The 26289-nt window shown below is 37.6% G+C and overlaps 1 protein-coding gene across 1 annotated transcript in view; it reads left to right on the forward strand.

Moving 5' to 3' along the window:
- The window catches only part of LOC142613845 (uncharacterized), an 83714-nt gene that overhangs the window by 14720 nt on the left and 42705 nt on the right, over nt 1-26289 (forward strand). The window contains exons 16-31 of the mRNA XM_075786358.1: nt 8060-8180; nt 8744-8944; nt 9052-9255; nt 9366-9475; nt 10980-11076; nt 11188-11286; nt 15722-15883; nt 15967-16041; nt 16124-16588; nt 16664-17011; nt 17119-17250; nt 23223-23336; nt 23414-23601; nt 23692-23800; nt 25448-25591; nt 25722-26060. Coding sequence (XP_075642473.1) covers nt 8060-8180; nt 8744-8944; nt 9052-9255; nt 9366-9475; nt 10980-11076; nt 11188-11286; nt 15722-15883; nt 15967-16041; nt 16124-16588; nt 16664-17011; nt 17119-17250; nt 23223-23336; nt 23414-23601; nt 23692-23800; nt 25448-25591; nt 25722-26060 — 2908 coding nt within the window. The remainder of the gene's footprint in view (nt 1-8059; nt 8181-8743; nt 8945-9051; nt 9256-9365; nt 9476-10979; nt 11077-11187; nt 11287-15721; nt 15884-15966; nt 16042-16123; nt 16589-16663; nt 17012-17118; nt 17251-23222; nt 23337-23413; nt 23602-23691; nt 23801-25447; nt 25592-25721; nt 26061-26289) is intronic.

Below are 26289 nucleotides of genomic sequence, written 5' to 3' on the forward strand. Positions count from 1 at the left end.
GGTTTTATAGATACTACCCTAAAACCCGCGCAATGTGCTTTAACTACTTTCACTAAATGTTTAAACCTAATACGATCATATTCTAAGAATATAAATGTGGTATTATAAAAATTTTAGGATATGTCTATAAATAACTAATCATAGATATGATATCATAAAATCTTATGATAACTCCATAGATGATTAAACTTGATAGTAATCTCTCATTAAATCCAAAAGAGGCATGCAAAGGATATTCTATTGAAGGCAAAATATAAAAGAATGAGTTAATGGAAAAACTTTATGACCAAAGTTTTGAAGAGTTAAAATTAAAATCATATTATAAAAATTTGAACTTTTCTTAAAAAAGTATATTTCATAGCATTTACGCAAATTGCATAAGGATGAATTGTGTTATAGACATGCTACAGTTTAAGGTTCATTGTCTTTCATTGACAATTCCAATTGTTTTCCAACAACATTTTCCATTATTCTTTTTCATGATTTGTGACATTTCAATTTATAAATCACTCGTATATATTGTATTCATAATTAAAATTCGAAGTCAATCCACTTTTTTATTTTGAAAAAAAAACCTTTTTCTTCTGCAGATTCAGTATTTTTCTTCTTCTTTTAGAATAAGATTTTCAGTCAGTAAACTGTGCATCCATGCTTTATCATCACTACTATATTTATATTCTTGTTCAAAATGTGATTCAGTTGATACCTGCATCATTTCTTGTTGTTGATATTACCTACATCTAGCCATTGGATTGTTATATACATTCTAATCATCCGCTCCTAGAATCTTGGTAAGATTGGTCCTTTTGCCCCATCATCAATTGTCTAGAAACTTCATAAAAAGCTCCCCACCATTTGTCTCAAGTCTAACAATCTCTTCCTTCTTTGATCTCGCCTCCGAATCAATCCTCAGATTATCTCAACAATTGTAAACCAAACCATGTTCTCATCCAAGAAGGTTCTAAGCTTTTTTTATTTTTTATTTTTATGATAAATAAGAAGGATCTGTATTAAAAAAAAAAAAAACTACTAGAGCGCAAACTAGTTGTATAGTACAAAGGAAAAAAGAAAAGACAAAAGAATAAAACTTAATTACAAGAGAGTAGAGAACTAATAAACATTGGGAGGGATTCACTAGATGTGAGTCCCCAAGCCGATGACCAGTCAAACAAAGAGCTACTAAAAGAAGCAATTAGCTGATTATCCAAACTATCCATATCCTCAAACGTCCACCAATTACGCTTCCTCCATGTACACCACATCAAACACAATGGAACTAAATTCCAGATGTAAAGAATGCTTCCCCAACCAATTTCACCAACAAAAAAAAAGAGCATGTATCGACTTTGGTAAGATCCACATAACCCCAAAAGATTGAAAAACAAAACACCACAGCTAGTGAGCTTTCTCACAATGTAGCAATAAATGAGCTAGTCTCCCCACAATAACAACAGATAACATACCAATCAAGAAAGTCGAAACCCCTACCTCTCAAATTATCACCCATGAGGTCCTCATTTTACTTACGAATTTTAAAAAAAGTTTTTCTGCACTTTCCTATACATTGGAAACTTCCGTCTCCACTACTATTTAAGGGCTTCCTTTACTCTTTTCTCACGTTATAATTTTTTTTTTTGATAAGTAAGAATGATATATATACGAAAGGTTACTCTATGCCTGAAAAATACAGAGCAACCCAGAAATTACAAGAAAAAGAAAACAAAGAGAAACAAGAGAAAACCAAACAACAAAGAAATTACAATAGGAAAAGGGAGCAAAGAAAAGAAGTGAGGGAATCACTAGACGTGAGTCCCCACGCCCGAGACCAATCAAAGAGAGTTCCACTAAAAGAAGCAAGCAACTGATCACTAGAGCTATCCAAATCCTCAAAAGTCCTCCGGTTCCGCTCCTTCCAAATACACCATAGGATGCACAACGAGACTAAATTCCAGATCTGAGACGAATGCTTCCCCAGCCAATTCCACCATCCAAAAAGCAAGTCTGGAATCGAACTAGGCATAACCCAAGCCAAGCCAAAAGTTATAAGAACAAAGCTCCATAACCGATAGGCCACTTCACAATGAAGAAGTAAGTGATCTACCGTCTCTCCACAATGACGGCACATAATGCACCAATCCACAAAAGGGACTGGTGTTGCTTTGGGGACTTTAATATAGTTCGCTTTCCTAGCGAGCGTAGGGGCGAGACCCGTTTGTCCACGACTATGGAAAAATTTATTGAATTTGTTGAGGATCTTAACTTGGTTGATTTGCCTTTGGAAGGAGGTAGCTTTACTTGGTCCAGTGGTTCTGATCAACCAATGATGTCTAGGATTGACAGAACTTTGGTCACTCCTGATTGGGAGGATCATTTCCCAGATGTTACTCAAAGGATCTTACCTCGTACTGTCTTAGACCACAGTCCAATTCTCTTGGAGGCAGGGGGAATGGCAAGGGGGAAAAGTCCATTCAGATTTGAAAATATGTGGTTGAAGTCGGAGGGATTTGTGGATAGAGTTCAAACCTGGTGGAATCGACATTCCTTTGTAGGTACTCCTAGTTTTGTGCTTGCGAAAAAATTAAAGGCTCTGAAAGAGGACATTGTGCAATGGAATCGCCGAGAGTTTGGTAATGTAGCGCGTCAAAAGAAGCAATTACTTGAGGAGTTGATAACATTAGACGCTAAGGAGGGGGATTTTGGTCTCTCTGATGGGGAGAAAGTTCAAAGGGCTGGTTTGAGGTCCCAGGTGGAGCATCTTCTTTCCCTAGAAGAAATTTCTAGGAGACAAAAATCTAGGATGTTATGTATCAAGGAAGGGGATAATAACACCAAGTTTTTTCACAAAATGGCTAACTCCCATAGACGGTCTAATCATCTAAGGACCTTGGAGGTGGATGGGGTGGTTTTTGAAGAGGCCTTTGAGGTAACTTATCAAGTTGTACAATTTTATAAAAATTTGTACAAGGAGACTGAGGAGTGGAGGCCTTTTGTGGAGGGTTTGGAATTTGATCGTATCGGGAATAGGGAGAGGGTTTGGCTTGAAAGGAAGTTTGAGAGAGAGGAGATTCTTCAAGTTGTTAGGGATTTGGAAGGGGACAAAGCTCCAGGTCCGGATGGGTTTACTATGGCGTTCTATCATCATTGCTGGAAGGTAGTGGAGAAAGATGTCCTAGCGGTCTTTGAAGAGTTTTTCCATCATTGCAAGTTTGAAAAATCCCTTAATGCGACCTTCATTGCTTTAAGTCCTAAAAAGAATGATGCCTCCAATATTAGGGATTTTCGACCTATTAGTTTGGTGGGGAGTGTGTATAAAATCTTGGCTAAGGTCTTGGCAAATCGCTTGAGAGTGGTTTTAGATCAGTTGATTTCTGAGAATCAGAATAGCTTTGTGGGTGGGAGACAAATCCGTGACTCGGTTCTCATTGCGAATGAGTGTGTGGATAGTCGTGGGAAGAGTAGGGTTCCTGGAGTCATTTGTAAGCTCGATATGGAGAAAGCTTATGATCATGTGAATTGGGAGGCTTTGTTGTATCTGCTGAATAGGATGGGTTTTGGAGTGAAGTGGTGTAATTGGATTCGTTCTTGTATATCTACAATTCAGTTCTCTGTTTTGATTAATGGGTCCTCAGCTAATTTCTTTGGTAGCTCAAGGGGTTTAAGACAAGGAGATCTGCTATCTCCTATGTTGTTTTTGATCTTGATGGAGGTGTTTAGTAGGATGTTGAGAAGAATGGAGGGAGCTGGCTTGATTCGTGGTTTTAATCTTGAGGGTAGGAGGGATGGTGGGGAATGTGTTTCACATCTGTTATTTGCAGATGATACCATCCTCTTTTGTGATGCAGATGTGGAGCAAATTCTTCATATTCGGTTGTTGCTCCTTAGTTTTCAGGCAGTAACAGGTTTGAAGGTCAATGTGCATAAGAGTGAAATGGTTCCTATAGGTGAGGTTGGTGATGTGCATGCTCTGGCTGATATCTTGGGCTGCAGAGTTGGATCTTTACCTATGTTGTATCTTGGCATGCCGCTGGGGGCTCCTAAGCTCTGGAGACACCGAAAGGCACAAGCCACCCTTATCGGCCTGAACCCGTACCTTCGGTGACCACACAAGACCTCCGGCCACCTGCGACGGTGTCACAAACCTCGTCGGACTCGCCCATGGACACTCCCCAGTCTTCTTGTGATTATCGGCTGAGGGTAAGGGCTCAAAACACTTAACGGAACATTCCCCAGGCTCAAAGGATATTGGGCTTGTGAGCTGTGGGCCTAAACAAGACTCACTAACTGTCATTTGGGCTACCAACTTGTTAGGGCCCAAACCCAGACCCAACTTACCCTGATGCATTTCCTTACCAGCCCGTGAAACCCATCTATGCTTCTGATCTCTCCCTTTCTTCCTATCCCAGGAAACCCGCCTCCTCCCCATCACGTCAACCTCCACGATAAGACCTCTCCCTGTCCAGCATGGTCTCCTTACATCACTCCTTTTCCTATTGTCATAGGCTATTGCATTCAAACTGAAACTTGGGAAATGTATCCTACTTTCTGCCACTGACTCCTCATTAATGCACTTCTCCCTCCTATCACCTCCTCCCATCACCATCTTATCAGGCTTGCCTACCGGAAAAACTCCCACCTTAGCACCTGTGAGATTCCGATTCCCCTCCATCTTCTCCCCTCCTAAATGTGTCTTCTTCCCCTTGACAATGGAACCTACCTGCTTTGGCTGCTTTCTATCCTCTACTCTTCCATGAATGCCTTGCACAGCTTTAGCAAAAGTTCTAGAGTGTTGAGTCTCCAAAAATTGCCTATGCACCTGAGGAATAAGAGTTGGAAGACCAGTTCCACCCACTGCATATTGGGAGGGATACAACATCTTTCTTAGTTCAAGGCCAAAAGCCCTCCAACCATATCTCTCTTTGCCTTCAGGGATAATGATCGACCTCCTACACCCGCCAGCTTTTAGTTCAGTCAGAAGTAAAAACTGACCAAAAGAGTTAGTGCTACGCTGGAGAGTATAAGCAGTATCACCGTCCCTGAATGTAAAGATCTGTTTGGAGCTTGCCCCAACAACAGTGTGTTCAATATTCTTCATCAGCCATTGTGCTGCATTCTTACCCATGAAGACTGATCTTATAGAATATTTGCCCCTCTTATAAATCTGTAACAAGAAATAACGTCCCCCTTCCTCTACAACTAATTGAAAAAACTTGGATTCAATGACGAAACTGTGAAAACCCCCCATACCCACTAGAGCTCAAAGTAACTCACCTTCAACTATTCTCCTGAAAATGTTTTCAAATGTAAAATGTTTTGATGAGGTGGAAGGCAAAGTTGTGGATTTAAGCAACCACATCCAAGGACTCAGGAAATGAGCAGTTTCTAGTGGTTCGTTAATTTGAAAGCATTCATTGCAAAGGTTAGAGCTACAATGGATGCTCTGGTATTATTTTCACCAGATAATATTGCTTGAGCTTGGCGTAGTGGAGAGAGATCAGATTTCAATGATGCACCAACCATTGAATTGAGCAGAACAATATTTTCTGAAAATACACTGCCCCCCAAAAAAGCATGGTTACATGCATCAGAGGGATCACACCTAAAACGAAGTATTTTCAAGACAACTAGTTAAGTGTAAAAAACCAAAACCTGCATGCGAGTAATGATGAAGCCAAAACAGCAAAAAGTGGGGAGAAAGGTGTCACAATTTTCCTCTCACGTTATAAATTTCTTAAAAAAAAAAAAATCTAAAATGACATTTTTTTTCAACTTTTGATTTGATTTGTTTGATTGATGATTTCATGTTTTTGCAATTTATAATGCCGTTTCAATCTAATGACCAGCTTATTAATGTAATTATCATATTCCATTTTGTCAAAGAGTGACCCTTTTCTTATAAAAAATGCAAAAATGCAAAACTGATCCTCTAATTTTCACTGTTTTTCATTTCAGTCCTCTTAACTTTCATTTTTGGTAATTCAGTCTTCTAACTTTCAATTTTTTGTCAATTCAAGGCTCCGTTACTGTTCTGTTACTGCTGTTGTTAGATCCACTAAAACGACGCCGTTTTGGTGTTTATTTATTTATTTAAATTTGGAATTAAAATAAGAAAAATTAGAAAAAAAAAACACGTTAAGGGGAACGACGTCCAGGTGGGATTTCGAAGAGAGGAAGAGTTGGATACAGAGCGCGTATTGCCCAAAATTCCAGGTGGGATTTTGAAGGAGGCAAGGGATTTCTTGAAGGATTTCTTGTGAGGAAACCCATGTTCAGGTTCACCTGTTTCACTCGCTTTCCAAATACAAAAAGCACTGCATCAATCACATTGCTTTTCCCACTCCCATTCGGTCCAACCACTGCTAAAAAGCTCTAATTGTCCCAAACAAACAAAACAAGCCAAAAATATTTCAAAAACTTTCCACTCAATTTTTCTCGGCATCCAAACGGGAGGGAAGAACCCTAACCTTGTCGAAAGGATTGACGCGTTGTTTGCAGGCGTAGGACTTGAAGTTTTGAAACTTCACCATCTCTTTGATGAACAGTCTTGGACCTGCTCCGAATCTCCGCTCTGCCGAGCCCGACCCGTCCGCCATCACCTCATCCTCCGATTCCACCAGGTATTAGCGCCGGCGGCATGCACCGGCCGTACACGTAAGGCTGGTAGCTCGGTACGTCCGGATTGTCCACCACCTCCGGATCCGGCACCACCACGTACACCATTGGCGCCGCCGGCAAATACATCGCCGTCTCTCTCTCTCTCTCAAATTGGCTTAGACTCTCTCTCTCTCAAATCTGCTCACTCTCTCTCTTTCTCAAACTTTCACAGGTTAGGGATTTTGGGTAGTCTTTCCCCTTAATGTGTGTTTTTTTTTTCCTTATTTTAATTCCGAATTAAAGCAAAAAAAAAAACCAAAACGGTGTCGTTTTAGTGGGTTTGACGGCAACAGTAACAGAACAGTAATGGAGCCATGGATTGACAAAAAATTGAAAGTTAGAGGACTGAAATGAAAAACCGTGAAACTTAGAGGGTCAGTTTTGCATTTTTGCCTTTAAAAAATTATTTGGCTTTTTATTCGTTTTCTGTTGTGTTTTTCTGGTTGTTTCCTTCTGTTGTGGTATACATTTTATCAAACAACAAGAAACAAAAAACATATTTCTTTAGAAAATAAAATCAACATGAAAGGAAAAATATGGCTGCACTATACTGATCTTTGAACCTGTGGAAAAAAAAAAAGCTTTCCTCCCTGAGTAACTCTTATTTCAGAAAAGCCTATTGACTGAATTGGAAACTATTCTCACAGAATTGGAGAGGTACAAATGGTAAAATAAATATGGTAACTACCAAAGATGTAGCTGGTCAAACAATGCCACAGGAGATTGAGCGCCTTTTACAGTTATTATGCTCTCTGTATCTTTTTTTTTTTTAAACGATGTGTTTCATGGGGCATCTAAATGGTATACGTTGCAGTAGTCAAAATCATAACTCTCTTTAATTGCATTTAAATGTTTCGACTGGTACGTTGTTTCTGATTGTACCAATATGTCATCTGGCAGTTTTCTAATATTAGATATGCCACTTGTCATGATGGGAGACAATTTAAGATTTAATTTTTCTTAGCTTCTACTTTTATATATAGTATTAGATATTAGATTAGATGAGGTAATATTAATTTTAATTATCCTCAACACCAACAATAATAGCAAAGCCTTAGTCCCAATTTTTTTTTGGGTTGGCTATGGATCCTTGACAAAGTGGTTACGGTTGATCAAATGCATTCTTTTCCTCCATTCTATTCTATCCGAAGAATTGGGTTATCCTTATTTTGGTAAAATTTGAGTGCATACAGATTATAGACCTTTTAAGGATTTGAAAGGTTATATGTATGTTGCTGAATAAGAAGCTTGTTTTTTTTAATGTACTTTATTTTTTTATCTTAGGGTAGTGGTGTTTGTTGTATTCTAGATTTTCTGTTTTACATATTTAACGGAATAACATGTGATGTGTGTCTATTATGGTTGGTGCAAAGAATCTTTATAACAAATAATATTTATTTGATGGCAGGTTTTTGTTGGACTTGGATATTGCAGCTCCCAAAATTATGATTCCTACTGATTTTCTTCCCGACAATTCCCATCCGACAAAACTCATGCTTGATTTGGGAAATTTGCTGATTCGTACACAGGTTAATCCACGATATCTATACTACTATTTAATGGACTTCTCCTGTTTGGACTGGATTTTTATTTGTTCCAAAATACCCCCAAAACTCTTAAGTTTAAGCGGAGACAAAACTAAAGGATAATTGGGGAAAAATACATGTCTAACTTGCACTAAAACATTGCTTACAAAATAAGAACACTTTCTATTCAAGTATTTGAAATGCTTCAACTACCTATACTCACGTTTTCAAAAAAAAAATTTCACCTTTTTTTACCGTTAATAAGTCTTAACCGTTTCACATAAAAAAAAAAAAAAGAAGTCTTAATTTTTTTGGGTGTGATGAGTGTTATGCGTTTGTGGATGAAATATTTTTTTCATTACACTCCTAGGTATTTCATGATTAGAAAATATAGCAATCTCAAATTATAATGAATACAAATGATTAACGTTTACCCAAAAATAGAAGAGCCTCTAAGCGCATGCTCACGCGCGTGTGTGGGTGCTCAGAGGCTAGTTGATTCTTAAATATTTCTGTTTGAATTTGTTTATGCTGATATTCATATAGAGCTTATAAAATGTAAACAGGATGAAGGTGGATCGCCTGAGGAGCTCAATATGTATTTGCAGTTTGATTTGGTTTTGAGTGATGTATCTGCTTTTCTTGTTGATGGTGATTACCATTGGCCCCAAAATCCTTTGAACGAAAATTCTGTTTCCTCTAACATAGGTGGTGTTAGTTTCTTGCCTGTTATTGATAAGTGTGGGATTATTTTAAAGCTGCAACAGGTAATTTTCAACATTGTCCTTCAGTTTAATCAGTATTGTTGTGTTTGTGTTCATTTTGTAATGTTCTGGTGAGATATTATGTATTGAAACTTTACTTTGATGTCAAGATACGATTAGAGCGCCCATCTTATCCCTCAACAAGACTTGCTGTACGGCTGCCATCATTGGGTTTTCACTTTTCTCCAGCTCGGTATCATCGACTGATGCAAGTAGTGAAGATCTTTCAGGGGAAGGATAGTGAGGACTCTGATCTCCTTCACCCTTGGAATCAAGCTGACTTTGAAGGGTGGCTGTCCCTTCTTACTTGGAAGGTCTTTCTCTCTCTCACCCCCACCACTTTCTTTTGCAGTGGTTCAATTTCTTGATATGATAGTATATGCTAACATTTCGTCACCCTTTCTCTTTTGTTTTTATGTGATAGGGTGTGGGAAATAGGGAAGCTGTATGGCAGCGGCGATACTTCTGCTTAGTTGGGCCTTTCTTTTATGTACTTGAGAGCCCTGACTCTAAGTCTTATAAGCAGTATATCAGGTTCAGATGCCAACTTTCCAAATTGATTGATTATTTGGCACAGCGATATATTAACATAAAATGAGATATTTGAAATATGATTTAGAGAAGATGGAAAAATTGAATCAAACATGGGAACATTGGAGTGAAAGAAACTGCTCCAAGTAAAAGATTTTGTTTCTTTGCATTTTTTTTTGGTTGGTATATTAGGAATGTTTATGCCAAAAAAAAGAAAACATTTAGAAATGTTATGGGTATAAGCTAGTGGCAAAATAGTAATATCGTTGTACTCCTTATATATAAATAATATTTTATGTGTTAGCGTTAGGTTAACAAGCCCGATACACGTTTTCCCAAGCAGAGGAAAGTAATAAGTTGTACGTTTTTAATATTTTGGCCAGGAAAGCATACGATTCTTTGCAGTTTTTTCTTTGTTTTGAGTAACTAGAAGTATGGGATGGAAATTGGTGATGTACAACACTCCACTTTCACCACAGCCACACAAACAACTTTATAGCAACCCGAAATACTCAAACTTAGCACTGTAAGTCAACCCAAGGCTACCCAAAAGAGAACATAGAGAGGCTGCTGAGTAGAAAATAAAGACAGATCAGTACCCAAGGCTGGAATTCCTGCGGCAGCGTGAAGATTGGAGATACGGCTGGCGGCAAAAAATTGTGTAGGTGGGTTGCCAGAGGAAGACAACTAGAACCACGACAACATTGCGGTCAGGTGATGACGGAACAATGTCGCGCTAATCATGAAGTAGTTGCCGGAGCTAGTTGATGCCTCCAGCCAGAAAATCGGTGTTCATTGTCATTGTCAGCAGTGGAAAGTGGTTGGGTTCTTGGTTATTGGCAGAAGAAGGTGGGTGGTGGTTGTCGGCAGTGGAAGTTGATGGGTTGTGGTTGTGGGGTTAATGGCAGAGGGTGGCTAAACCTCTGATACCATGTTTTGGAGATAACACACACACACACACACACACACACACACACTCACACTCATAGTTAGTTAGTGAAATCTTTCATTCTTCTTCTATTATAGGCAACAAATATGCAGAATGCATATGTCTTAAGATTGATAGCAGTTTAAGATATATAAATTTGTTGAGCTGATTTGTTCACTACATAATTGATATGCATCAATATCCCAATTATTCCATAGTTAAAGAACAACATTAGACTATGATGGTACATTTATTATGCACTGATTTTTTTAGTTGCACAGACATTGGCATTTTTGCTTGGATTATCCTATTTCATTCCTACTAGGTCTTATACTGAGTTGTGCAGTGCAATTCTTGTTATTTGTCCAGTTATTTATATATTTTTTTGTTCGGAATTAGGTGTCCACAAGAATCCTAACTTGCCTCTTTGGGAATGTTATAGTCTTACAGAACCTGTCAAGTTTTTAGAGTCTTTGTATTTGAACTAGTCATTTATATTTACAATATATTAAAAAAAGTTTCCGCATCTTTCCATTCATATCTGATATTATAATTTTTGTAATGATATGCTTATTGTAGTTTACGAGGAAAACAGATATATCAAGTTCCACCTGAGTTTGTCGGTGATGCAGAAAATGTTTTGGCTATTTGTAATACTGCACGATCCAGTAGCAAGGTTATAGTTATGTCTTTATAAATTACAACTAAGAGAATTTACTTAATATTGTCCATTTTATTTTGACAGAATCTTGCTTATCAGTTCTTATCAGTTATCATTTGTATGTAGGTTGTGGAAGATGTAAATGCATTAATATTGCGATGTGATTCTGATGATTCAAGGAAATCGTGGCAAAGCCGCTTGCAGGGGGCAATTTATCGTGCATCGGTAAATAATTTTTTTTGTAGTTTGATTTGTCTAAAAATATTTTCAATTTTGAATGTCTTATTTTAATCATTGTGCAACCTTGTCATATTTGTGAGTGGAACATCTCTCTTTTTCTTTGGGCTTGCACGGTTCCTTAGGGTGGTATGATGTACTTCGATTGTGTGATTTGGAGTCTTTTAATTTTAAGTAATGTGTTGTTAATTATAAAAAAAAAGTTTTGTTAGTTTGGTTAATGTGCTTTGTGTTAATTAACCTTGCTTGATGAGGCTTTCCTTTACTTCATATTCTTATCAAATAAAATTTAAGGTTCTTCAATAGAACTAATAACTAGTACATACAGGTTCTTTTTTCTATCGCTATATGTCGCAGGCACCTATGTTTAAGCAGCATAAATATATTTTTGGTCTCAACAAAAAATCATGGTTTGATGGACTCTGAACTTACAAATTTTCAAGTGGTTTTCTTTTATTTCTGTGCCTTGTACCTTTTCTAGTTTGTCATCTACTGTAATAATTTTATATGTGGTAATAAATGATATACTTTCCACAAGAAAGTAGGTGCTAGAAATTCTATATTCCAGCTCTCGGATAATTATTCCTTATATTGTAGAGAGGTGGTTACAATAGGATGGGGGAGTATTCTAAGATGGGGGGGGGGGTGAGTTATCAAATGAGGTGATATTTAGTAGGGACACATCACTAGGGACATCTTATCGCTTGAATATTCCAGACTGTTCTTGAAGATTATCACTAATACAACACAAATGTACAACACAATATTCTCTATATAATTTACCTCTATAACTTTGTAATACTCACCCCTCAAGCTAGATCATACATATGATATAAAGCCAGATTGGAACAAATAGACTATAGTCATTATCTACATGATGGTTTTGTAAAGATATCAGCAATGTAGGTTTAACTAGCTAGAGGTGAGTCCAAAGGGCTCTTCTTTAGAAAGGTTCTCTATGTTATCAGAAAAACAAATGGAGATATCAAAAGTGTAGCAATGGCTCCATTTAGAATTTTGATTCTCACAAAATGTCAATCTACTTCAATGTGCTTTGTCTTTTCATGGAACACAAGATTGGATGCAATGTGTATAGCTGCTCTATGTTCACAGAATATTGGGATAGGAGTAGATACTTTAAAGCCCGACTCCTGAACTGAAACCAAGTAAGCTAACTGGCAAGTATGTGCCATCAACCTGTATTCAGCTTCTGCACTAGACTGAGCAACTACATTTTGCTTTTTACATTTCTGTGTTAAAAGACTTTCTCCTCCCAGAAAGGTGCAACACCTCGTGGTGGAACTTTTATCTAAAGATGATCCTGTTCAGTCTGGATTAGTGAAATCTGAAACCTTCCACCATGTGATGGCCATTCTTTAAAAAAAAAAAAGCCTTGACTTGGGGCTTTCTTCAGATATCTAATAATTCAAATAGCAACATTCTAATGTAAGAGTGTTGGGGCTTCTAGGAATTGACACTAACTGCATATGAGATATTTGACCTTGTGATGGTGAGATAGTTGAGCTCCTCAACCAACAAATGATATCAGTTAGGATCTAATTCTCAAAAAAAAAAAAAAAAAAGGATATCAGTTAGGATCTGAAATAAGTCTCCTTCTCCTCTCAATAGTGTTTGATTTGGATCCTAACTGTTAATAGGATGAGAACCCAGTAATCCCATCTCCTTGATGATATCAAATACTTACTTCCTTTGAGATGAATTGATGCCTTGCCTAGAACTTGCAACTTCAATCTATAAAAATGCATCTAAGTTTGCCAAGATCTTTGGTGTGAAAGTGTTGCAAGAATTGCTTCAATCTGGAGATGCCTTCCGAGTTATCTCTAGTAATTGCTATATCATCCACATAGGCCACAAGTAGCAAGTACCCATCATTAGTGTGTGAGTGGAATACTGAATATGATTTGTTTGCCAATGATGGAGATCAAAATTCATGACAACTTCAGATAATTTTCCAAACCATGCTCTCAGTGACCGCTTGAGACCATATAATGTTTTCTTCAACTTGCAGACACTGCCTCTATATTTCCCCTAGTAACAAACCCAAGTGGCTGCTCTATAAATACTTCCAAGGTGATCGTAGAGAGAGATTCTTGACAGGTTTCCAAGTCTAGTTTTGATGTAAAGCGGTCATCTCCAACCAAGATCAGAGAGTGCATCCTAAATAGTTTTAGGAATTGGAATACCAGAAAGTGTGGAAATAAAGCAAGAAAAGAAAGCGGACAACGACTGAGAAGAAATAAAGTTGCTAATGGGAAAACTTTAAAAAAAAAAAAAACAAAGTTACTAATGGGATAATTAGTAGCACAAGAATGGCAGCTGGTAGTGACATCTCACTTGGGACATCACATGTCATTCCAGCCCTCAGATCATTCATTCCTTATATTTGAGTGAGGTGGTCACATTCAGATGGGGAATATTCTGATGAGGTGACAGCTGGTAGGGTCATCTCACTAGGGACACCATATCTTGAATATTCCAAAATCTTCTAGAAGAGTATTGTTCATACAGCACAAACTTATAACTTATTGTTATGTCTCTGTGACTCATAACAATATGGAAACTAGGAGGGCTGTAGCTCTCGTGACAATATGGAAATTAGGAGGGCTATAGCTCTTATGTTAATGGTTTTATAGTTTTAGCATTCCATGCTTATTTTATTGTAGATAGCACTATATTATCCCAAACATTATTATGCTTACTATAATGATCTCAATTACTACTACTATTACTAATGTATTTTTTTATAACTAAAAATTTATTAATCAAGAAATGAAAAAAGAAGAAGCAAGTAGTACACGGTTATGGTACTAGCAGTATAATGAAGTTACAGAAAAGTACAAGAGTCCATAAAACCTATCAAACTAGAGAAGGAATGACCACTCATAGTAGCCATCCACTCATATATAGTGCGCAAAAAAGCTAGCTTCATCACAGTCATAGGTTGTGTTGGAATTGTGTGGTTAAATGATTAAATTTACCATATCCCAATAACTTAAACTTTTGGGATTGGTAATTTAACATGCTATTAGAGCGAGAGATCTTGAGTTCGATCGCCGTCTCCTCCACTCTACCTCCCATTTAAATTTTCACGTGTTGGGCCTCTAAGAGGTAGTTTTGGCCCACACGTGAAGGTGAGTGTTAGAATTGTTCAATGCCTTCATATGTCTAGCAATTCCTTTCACTCCAAATGATCCACATGACAAAAAGAGGGATTTCATTCGGAAATGAACCCCAAACAAAGAAAGAGCTAACACCCAAAGTTCTTTGGCCATAGAGCAATGTAATAGCAGGTGATCAACTGACTCCAAGCCTTGCTTAAGCATGCAACGCCATTCCCCTACAATAATGCCTCGTCTTCGTAAATTGTCAATTGTGAGAATCTTCCCTAAAGCAGTAGACCAAACCAAAAACGCTACTTTGAGAGGAGATTTTACCTTCCAAATACCCTTCCAAGGAAAATCAACTACACCCTCACCATGCAGCATTTCATAGAAGGATTTAACTTCAAAATGCTTGCTTTCTTTTTGTCGGCATCCAACTGATATTATCTTCTGCACCCCTTCTAACCTTAATGGAATAAATTAGACTAAGAAATCTGCCATCAACTCCTGCTCCCAATCATGAAGGGCTATATAGAAGCAGATGTCCCACTGAATCTTATCCACACTCCAACTCATTAAATCTGCTAAAGCAGAATCCTTCCTTTGAGCAAGAGTATACAGCCTAGGTTACATCTCTTTAAGAGTCCTTTCCCGCACCATCTATCATGCCAATACTGAACATTTGTACCACATCCAACATCAAAACTAATGAATCAAGAAAACTGATTCCAGCTCCTTCGAATATGTTTCCAAAGGCAAACTCCATGAGAACCAGCAGCAAACTTTGAGCACCATCTACCACACTCAATGCTACTACAATTAATTAGTACTAATTTTTGATGCATAGCAAGCTTAGGAGTTAATTTCCCCCATATGTCTGTAGAACTAGATGGTACCAGGGTAAAGAATATAGAGACAACCACCTTCCCTATTCAGACTTTTACTGCCTAAACTGCGGTGAACAGCCATTGTGCTGATATGCCCTTAAACATTTCTGAAGACGTAAGGAAGATAGCCAATTTGGTTTAGTTTGGTTGAGTCTATTAATGAGTACTATTTCAAATTACACCTTTTTTATTTCTCCCAAGATAATCTCTAGTAAGCAATAACTACGAGCACCGGATTTTGTTTTATATTGGCTTTAGGGCTATTGCTAATTGATGTACTTTACACTGCAGTGCTATATAAGGAGTACTGGTGCAAAAAATATATATTTTTGTTCAAGATCAGTTTCTGCCTTTGACCAGATAATCCCTTTTGCTGCAATGAAATTAATAGGGATTTCCCTAACTTTTGTGCAGGGTGCTGCTCCTATCACTACTTTATCGGAAACTTCATCAGACCCAGAGGATTCTGAAGCTGAATATGGTGACAAACTTGATGCAATCGATGTGAATATGGAGAGGCTCTTTGTCACTGGTTTTCTTGATGAACTAAAGGTTTGCTTCAGTTATAGTTACCAGGTAAGCTTAGTTTTTTTATTCTTTATGAAGTTACTTTGTGATGGAAGTGCTTAGAGATTTGGGAAATCTGCAAATTTTTTCAGCATGAACAGAGCTTCATGAATGTGCTTCTTGCTGAAGAGAGTCGTCTATTTGAATTCCGGGCAATAGGTGGTCAGGTAACATAAATATAGAACTGAGCATCAATTTATGCATGTTTTTTTGTATTTGCTCTTTTGAGGCTTTTCATTGCAACTACAGGTTGAGCTTTCAATTATAGAGAAGGATATGTTCATTGGAACTGTGCTCAAATCTTTGGAGATTGAAGATCTAGTTTCCTGCAATAGATTGTCTCGTCCTTGTTTCCTGGCGAGGTCAGTCATCCGGAGTGCAGCTTCACATTCATCCTTCTATGATGCTGGGAGTCAGAGCTTTGAAAGCAATAATGCAACTCCAAGTGAAGGAGATGATAATTTCTATGAGGCACCAGAGAATTTGGTTGATTCTGTTGACCATCCAATGCAGTCACCAAGAAATGAATCCGGATCTGAAATTTTATCATTGAAACCCCCTAGTTTTGACCGTATGGCTGGTCTACTCCCTACGGATGCTCTTCAAACCAAGAGTCAGGAAATTGAATTAACTGATACTTTGGATAGTTTTGTTAAAGCTCAGATAATTATTTATGACCAGAACTCTCCACGATATAATAATATGGATAATCAGGTGGGGTATTTTCTGCATGTAAAATTCTGCCTATAGCTCATTATTTGATTATTTGACTTATTACTTCATATTCAGGTCAAAGTGACCCTGGCTACCCTGTCGTTCTTTTGTCGTCGAAAAACAATTGTTGCCATTATGGAATTTGTTAATGCTATTAACATTAAGGATGAAAGGTTTGAATCATTCAGTGGTAGCTCTTCGACAGCCATTATGAAACAGGATGTCTCCAGGGAAGATGTGGTTGATGATAAGTATTCAACTTCATTTGAGGAGCATGTAGTTAAAGGCTTGTTAGGAAAGGGGAAATCGAGAATCATGTTCAATTTATCATTGCATATGGCGCATGCTCAGATTTTGTTGATGAATGAAGATGAAACTAAGCTAGCCAGTCTCTCACAAGATAATTTGCTGATGGATATTATGGTCTGCTTGATCTTCTCCTAACCTCAAGACTAAAAAATTTGTTTTATCTTTACTTAGTTGTAAACTTTTAATATATAGTGCTTATTGACTGTTTTTTTGGGTTTAAGGTGTTCCCATCATCTTTTAGTATTAAAGCAGCGCTGGGAAATCTGAGAATAAGCGATGACAGTCTTCCTGGCAGCCATATGTATTTTTGGGCCTGTGATATGAGAAATCCAGGGGGCAGTTCATTTGTTGAGGTACTCTCTCTCTCTTGCACTTGCAGTGTGTGTGTTTGTGTATTTGGGTTTGTTAAAGACTAGAATAAAATAATATAGAGAAGCGGAAGCAAGAAAGGGAGAAGAAAACAAGGGATTAGTGGTTCGGCCAATGGCCTACATCCATAGAATAAAGCCCTAGCGGCTGCATATTTACTATATACTCAAGTCAACTGTTACAATGAACCCTAACATGGTATATATAGAGACTAGAAGCCAAGGTGTGCCCAATATGGGCTTATAACATAACTGGCCCTCTTGGGGCCTTACATCAACTAAATCCAATATTTTAACACTCCCTCTCAAGCTGGAGCATACAGTCATATAAGTCTAGCTTGTAACACACAATTGCCAACTTGCTTGAAGAGGCTGAAAACGATGTGAACCAGCCAAAACTTAAGGGAACTGGTCAAAATTGAAGTTGAACTGACCAAAAAATGGGATGAATTGGCTGAAGTTCTTCAATATCAAACAAAACCAAACAGAAGTTTCATAGGGGTTAGGCTATCCTTATCATGGATAAGGGACAACCAAAACCTGTACCCAAACCACCAAAATCCACCAAATAGGCAAACAAGGGATTTCCCTATCTACCTTGACTAACAACCAACACCAGCGGCTCCCAAAGATGCCGGTGACCACTGCACTGACAACAATAACTCCGACGAAAACAACTAACCACCACTGAGGAAACCACCTCGAGACCACTTGAAACTACCTAGAGATCGAGGCAAAGCCACCGTGATCTCTAGTGAGCAACCTCCATGACCGGAAAACCACCGGGAAACGCCGAAACCCACTGAGGAGCACCGGATCTGCTATCAACATGCTGGAAACAACAACCAAATAACAGGAGGGCCACCAAGAAGCATTGGGAATACAAAAAAACAAAACTGAAATTTGTCAAGGATGGTTGGAAACCACCACCGATCCGCCGAGAACAACAAAAAATAGGCCAACCACCGATATCTACCAAGCTGGGTTGCGGTTAGATCTGAATCTCGGGCAGATCCATGTATAGAGGTTGGATCTGCAACACCAATGACAGCAACAATGAAAGCCACCAGCAACAACCACCGGTGACGGCAACAAGACAACAAGCTGAGAACTACAACAACCAACAACAATAGCAGCCAATCTGCCGAGAACAACAACCAACAGCTACAATTACCAACAACTACCATAATCACACAACAACAAACCAATCAACATCTAACAAACTTAACTTAGATTTGAAGGTTGCACAAGCAAATAACCACAGGCAACCATTGGCTCTGATACTATGTTAAAGGAAAGAATAAAATAATACAGAGAAGTGGAAGCAAGAAAGAGAGAAGAACACAAGGGATTATGTGGTTCGGTCAACGGCCTATATCCACGGAATAAAGCCCTAATGGCTACATCTTTACTGTATACTTAAGTCAATTATTATAGTGAGCAGCCCTAACATGGTATATATAGAGGCTAGAAGCTAGAATTAGTCCAATATGAGCTTACAACATAACTGAAATTTTTGGGCCATTACATCATCTTAAACCCAATACTTTAACAGGGTTGTTGTGGTTACTATGGATGTATTCAATTATGCACTGACCTGCACATTATCTAAAAAAAAAAATCCAAAAAGGAAGAAGAATCAACAATAAAAACCTATGAGGACATCTAGTCTAAGGTTGTAAGAAGCTCTATTTGTCTAAGGGTGGTGTATATATGACGTTGCTTAAGTGTACGTTATCTAGTCTTCCTACTTATTTTTTATTGTTTTTTACCATTCCTATTCATATGGCTAACAAAATTGAGAAGTTGCGAAGGGACTTTCTGTGGGGTGATTTCAAGTCACATTTGGTAAGATGGGATAAGGTGTGTGCGCGCCTATGGAAAATGGTGGATTAGGAATAAGGAAATTGACTACCTTCAATTAGCCTTACTAGGGAAATAGCTATGGCGTTTTGGGGTTGAGACATGGCTTTTGAGGAGGGTGGTAGCTTTGAAGTTTGGGGAAAAGTGGGGGGGGGGGGTGGGTGGGTTGAACTTCTTAGTTAGGTTGGGTGCGCATGGGTGTCGTTTATGGAGAGGCATCCGTATAGGTCTGGAGACTTTTAGCAAAAATACTTGATTTCAGATTAGGGTGGGGAATAGAGTGAAATTCTAAGATTGGTGGTGTGGGGATCAACCTCTTCAATTGAAGTTCCTGGTTTTGTATGACATTTCCATTAATAGAGAGGCTTCGGTAGACTTTTCCTTGACAAGGTAGGGGTGGGGGAGAGGAGGAGTTTGGATGTACGTTTCACTTGGGAATTCAGTGATTGGGAGTTGGATTTAGAGGTGGATTTCCTTCATATTTTGGAATCCAATAGACCTTCAACGGAAAATGGGGACCGTATGGGATGGAAGTTAAAGAAAAATGGGGATTTTGACATCCATTCGTTTTATAATGAGTTGCGAGGTTGCTTCTCTATCAATCTTTCCTTGGAAAGGTATTTGGAAAGTTAAGACCCTCGACGTCTCTTTTTTTGTTTGGACTGTAGCTTGGGATAAGATTCTCATGAGTGGTAATATGACTTCTAGGTTGGGTTGTGGTGTACATGGGTGTGGTTTATGGAGAGGAATCCACATGGGTTGGGAGACTTTTAGCAAAAATACTCGGTTTGAGATTGGGGTGGGGAATAGAGTGAAATTATGGCAAGATTGGTGGGGTGGGGATCAACTTCTTCAATTGACCTTCCCGGTTTTGTACGAGATTTCCGTTAATAGAGGCTTCAGTAGACCATCCCTTGACAAGGTAGAGGGTGGGGGAGAGGAGAATTTCGGTTGTATGTTTCACTCGGGATTTGAATGATTAGGAGTTGGATTTAGAGGTGGGTTTCCTTCGTATTTTGGAATCTAATAACCATCAACGGAAAATGGAGACTGTATGAGATGGAAGTTAAAGAGAAATGGGGATTTTGACATCCGTTCGTTTTATAATGAGTTGTGAGGTTGCTTCTCTGTCACTCTTTCCTTGGAAAGGTATTTGGAAAGTTAAGGCCCCTCAGCGTGTCTCTTTTTTTGTTTGGACCGCAGTTTGGGATAAGATTTTCATGAGTGATAATATGACTTCTAAGTTGGGTTAGGGTGTACATGAGTGTGGTTTATGGAGAGGCATCCATATGGGTTGGGAGAAGTTTAGCAAAAATACTTGGTTTGAGATTGGGGTGGGGAATAGAGTGAAATTCTAGCAAGATTGGCTGTGTGGGGATCAACCTCTTCAATTGACCTTCCCGGTTTTGTACGAGATTTCCGTTAATAGAGAGGCTTGAGTAGACTTTTCCTTGACAAGGTAGGGGGTGGTGGAGAGAGGATTTCGGAAGTACGTTTCACTCGGGATTTGAATGATTGGGAGTTGGATTTAGATTTGAATGATTGGGAGTTGGATTTAGTGGTGGATTTCCTTCATATTTTGGAATCCAATACACCTTCAACGGAAAATGGGGACCATATGAGATGGAAGTTAAAGAAAAATGGGGATTTTGTCATCCGTTCGTTTTATAATGAGTTGGGAGGTTGCTTCTTTGTCAGTCTTTCTTTTGAAAGGTATTTGGAAAGTTAAGGCCCCTCGGTGTGTCTCTTTTTTGTTTGGACCGCAGCTTGGGATAAGATTCTCATGAGTGATAACATGAGAAGTATGGGTTTTGATTTTGTTGATTGGTGTGTAATGTGTAGCTCTTGTGGAGAGACTGTGGATCATTTGCTGCTTCACTCTAAGAAGGCTCATCGGTTGTGGAGCTTTGTTTTTGGTTCTTTTGGGGTTTCTTGGGTTTTACCAAGAACGGTTTTGGATGTTCTCTTTGGTTGGAGAAGCACTTGTCAAACATTTGCAATTTAGTTCCTTTGTGCTTCATGTGGTGTATATGGAGGGAGCGTAACCGGCAGACATTTGAGGACTTAGACAGTTGAGGAGACCAGCAGCTTGTTTCTTTTAGTGGTTCTCTATTTGATTGGTCTCGGGCTTGGGGACTCACATCTAGTGACTCCCTCCCTTTGTTCCTTTGTTCTCTCCTCTTCTTTGTTCTTTCTTCGTTCTTCCTTGTAATATTTGACTTCTATGCGCTTCTTTTGCATAAAGTAACTTTTTCTATATATATCTTTCTTATTTCTTAAAAAAAGAAAAAGAAAAAACCTATGAGGATAACTGTCCATGAATCCTGGACTTTAGCTCATGCATTTAAAGTTCCTTTCCTCAAAAAGCGCTTCGTTCTTTCTCTCTTTATTTTTAAAATAATTCATTATCAGGTTTTCCTTTTTTTTTTTTCTTCCCCTTCCAATCATTAGAAATCTTGTGCTTTCTATTAATTTTATCTAGTGTAGTGAGCAGTTTCAACGGTGAGGATATTCGATGGTAGTGGATATATCAGCAAACTAGTCTTTGTTCACATATTTCCTTCCCATGAATGCCTTTTCTAAAACATTAAAGTTGTTTGTCTAGTTAATGCACTATGAGGTTTTGTTGTTCACAGTTTTTCTTCCCATGAATGGCTTTTCTAAAACATTAAGTTGTCTAGTTAATGCACTATGAAGTACTGGGATTATGCCTATATTGATGTGTAATTTCAATTGCACTATGGGAGTACTAACATATGGACATGGATACACAAACAAGTTTGACGTAAAATTCAATTTTCCATGATCTGTTGGAGTCTCAAACAATGCTTTTTATTTATTTATTATGGTGTCCTGCACGATAGCTCTTGAAACCAACATATTAGGGACTATCTTTAATCTTTAAAATCTTCTCATGTGCCAATGAATATTTATTTTCTGTAAACTTTCACTAAAGCCATACCTAGGTAAATCAGAATTATAAAATTGCTTTCCAAACATCATATACCACATTAGCTAATACTTAGATTTTCCATGTTGAATCCCTCCCAAAACGGATCAATAAAGGATTCAAAGGAAACAACGTGATGGGAAACATCACTTGCGGCCCCCTTTGAAGATTTATAAGAGGCAAGAGGAGGTTAGTTTTGGTGCCCAAGCATTAATTTGGGATTTTCTAGATGATGGAGAGCTTTCTTGAGAGATTGCATAGCTAATCAAAGTTGAATTGAGTCTTCTTTGTTGTTATTTTCTGCTGATTCAGTTTTAATTAAGCTTTACTAATATATAGGTAATCTGATAATTTCTATATTTTTTAGAATGAGCTGTACCAGAGGCCCATGGTCTTATTATTATTATTTGTTTTGTATCCTTTTTCCTATTTTTAGAAGTTCTTAGTTACTTTTCTTTAATATTCAGGAGTCCTAGTTTTTCTAGGAAAGGGATTGGCAATAGCGTATATTAAAGCTTTTATGTAGACAATAGCTTTGATGGAGAGATTGAATCTGATGAGATTCCAGCAGCTTCTTAAGCTTTGAGGAGGTGATTGTGACGCAGGACAAAGGCCTTAATGGGCTTTTAGAACAATTTTGATGTAGGATCTTTAGAAATTTAGCTTTACTTTAGGATTTCTTATGAGAGTTTTAAGGTTTTCTTGGAAATGTTTTGGTGTTTAAGGTTTTAGGTAAGGTTAAGTCATAAAAAAGTGTATCCGACTGAATTTGATGGCTGTTTAGTGTAAAAAAAATGAGTAGAACAGTGAAAATAACAACCAACTCTCTAATTGCTTTACCTTAAACCTTGAAGCCTTTTCTTCTCTTCCTCTCTTCTCTGCTACTGCTGGCATGATTTTGAGATAGAATTACCTGTGTGTTGAAGCCTTGTAGGGGAATGACATTATTTGGCTTTCACAGATTTTGGCAAATCATGTGAACAATGTGCCTAATGCCTATGGACAAATTTGGCTCATATATTCTCTCATGTGAACAATCTTTTTTTACCTATTGCTTATTACTCTGATATTTTGATTAATGTGTTATGTGCTTTTGTTTGGCTATCATGGGTTGTATTACAAATATTTACTCATGATCATGCAGTTGGTTTTTACTTCATACAGTGCTGATGATGAAGACTATAAAGGTTATGAGTACAGTCTTTTTGGACATCTTTCTGAAGTACGAATTGTTTACTTGAATCGATTTATTCAGGAGGTAATCTACTTCTAGAATCATTTATCATGTACTCAAATTCTATCTAACTTCTCATATATCTTTAAAATGATATTTAGGTGGTTAGTTATTTTATGGGTCTTGTTCCCAACAACAATTCAAAACCTGTTGTCAAGTTAAAGGATCAAGTGACAAATTCAGAGAAGTTGCTTACAACTAGTGAAATTGAAGGATCACCTGCAGTAAAATTGGACCTTTCTCTTACAAAGCCTATAATATTAATGCCGCGGAGGACAGACAGCCTTGAGTATGTGTATCTTGGCCCTATACTAATTAATGCATTCTAGTGGTAGTGATATGACACTTAGTCTAACTGTTTGAGTTCTCTATTTTACAGCTACTTGAAGCTTGACATTGTTCACATAACCGTCCAGAACACATTCCGATGGTTTGGTGGACATAAAAGTGAAATGAATGCTGTGCATTTGGAAATATTAACAGTTCAGGTGAGGTTTATTGCATATATTGTGATTGAGTGAGTGGTTTCAATAAAAAAGGGGTCACAAATGTAGTGGCAGGGTCTGGATGTTCCCTTAGTGGGTTTGATGCAGCCAGAACAAGGCTGCAAGATTGAAAGGTTTGCTGTAAAACTGCAGATAGAGTGGACAGTTGGTAGGTGAGGCCCAACAAGTGGGATTTTAAATGAAAGGTAGAGTGGAGGAGACAAGGATCGAACTCATGACTTCTTGCTCTGATACTATATTAAATTACCGATTGTCCCCAAAGCTTAAACTATTGGGATATGGTAAATTTAATCATTTAACCACATACTTCTAACACCGTGAAATACAATTTGCAAAACAAAAATTAACAAGTAATGCTAATACCTCCAAAACTAACTTCTTATAAATTTCTAGACATCAAAATCTTCAATTTGTTCAAAGAACTTAGTTGGCATTTCATGCTTACATCTGGGTGTAATCTCTAAATAAATAAATAAAAGAAAATAGAAACCTTGATTAATATGGTATTCTACAAAGAGGTTTCTATCTCAATCAATAATAAGATAATAAACTTCAATACTATAATAGACTATATTTCAATCAACCTCAATATAATAACTGATTACAAAAATAGTAAACTATTTAAGTTTAATAATAAATAAAAACAAAACCTAACTTAAAATCTAGGATTTAAATAATTTGTTACTCAGCTCCACAATTATAAAATTAAATTTCAAAATTTTTATAAATCATATTTTTCTTCATTTTTTTTATTTTTATTTTTCTTGCTGGTTACTTAGTACACTGTCTGTGTGCTTTGGTTCCTTGTATAATTTTCATTTTTCTTAGATGAAGCATTATTTACTTATCAAGAAAGGAAAAAAAAAATCCCAATCCTGAACCTGCCTCATGAATCCCCTCCATATAATCACATGCTATTGTAGTTTTTTATTTATTTATTTTTAAAATTTTTTTTTATTGTAATCTCAAACAACTCTATAAATGAATCATTTAATGCCTCATCCATGCACTATACATCAAAGTAGTGCTGCTCTTTATTTCATCCCCAATTCTAAATTTAACATATCTAGGGAAAAAAAAAAAAATTCCGCATCCTATTTCAGTCCCCTTCCAGATTACAACCCCATGTGAGCAATGGACTGAGCTCAAGGTAACCTCCTTCCTGCTCCCCATATTTCATCACTGCCAAGTGTTTCCACAAGCGATCTGTCTTATGAATAAAGCCTGGAATAATTTTCCTAGCAAAGCGAAGTTAAAGGTAAGTAACTTCCTAATCCTCAAGCCTCTTGCACACAGTGGAGAACACACCAACTTGCAAATTCACCAAATGAAATCTCCTATCCTCTCCCTTGCCATCCCAAAGGAAATCCTATTGCAATCTCTTCAGCCTGTTTTCCACCCTTAAAACTTTCTTTTGGGGGGGGGGGGGGGGAACAAACTAATTACTTCTCGAAGTATATGTGGCACCAATTCAGAACTTCTAGTCCTCAACATCAAGTTAAGGAAGTAAATCAAGGAAGATTTCAAGCATTTTGGGTGTTTAAAGCAAAAATGATATCAAAATTGATCTGATGTCTCAGTTGTTGCATCGCTATTTTGTTGCCTGTTGACCTTGTTTCTTGTGGATAGGTTGAGGACATCAATTTAAATGTTGGTACGGGAACAGAACTAGGTGAAAGCATAATTCAAGATGTGAAGGGCGTTTCTGTTGTCATCCAAAGGTCACTCCGTGATTTGTTGCATCAAGTACCAAGTACTGAAATTGCAATCAAGGTAATAAATATCATGGTTATTGGGCTGATCTTTCAAGAGCTTATTGTTGTTTACTTTGTTAATTTAAGATGGTTACAGTTCATGTAAGGACTTAATATCTACCTTTATATTTGACATTATGCTTTTTCAGATAGAGGAATTGAAAGCAGCTCTTTCTAGTGGGGAGTACCAGATTATCACTGAATGTGCACTTAGTAACATTTCAGAGACGCCACGTGTTGTGCCTCCACTGAAACATGATTCTCTGACATATTCAGTTGATGCTGTAGGAAGCATTGTTCCACAGGATACAACTGGTGTTGTATCTGAAACTGTAGAAACCATTGTTCCACAAGATACAACTGGTGTTGTATCTGAAGCTGCAAATGGGGAAGCCTGGATTGTGATGAAAGTGTCAGTTGTTATAAATCTGGTGGAATTGAGCTTATATGCAGGGTCAGCTAGAGATGCATCCCTAGCTATTGTGCAGGTATTTTATTCATTAATTTGTAAATCTACTCTTAGTGTTCCATAATAATATTGTAATTTTTTGTTGTTGATATTTTGAAGTTTTTTATTGTAAATTCTATCCCATGAATGGTTTAAAAAACTCGTCCCAATTTGTTAAATAAGCCAGTGCATGAATATAATTGATGGGAAATCAGTTGTAAACAATTTTATCAGTATTGGCCTTTCACCTAATATTTAAACCTTTTCAG

Source organism: Castanea sativa, chromosome 10, assembly GCF_040712315.1.
Source record: "Castanea sativa cultivar Marrone di Chiusa Pesio chromosome 10, ASM4071231v1".
Lineage (NCBI taxonomy): Eukaryota > Viridiplantae > Streptophyta > Magnoliopsida > Fagales > Fagaceae > Castanea > Castanea sativa.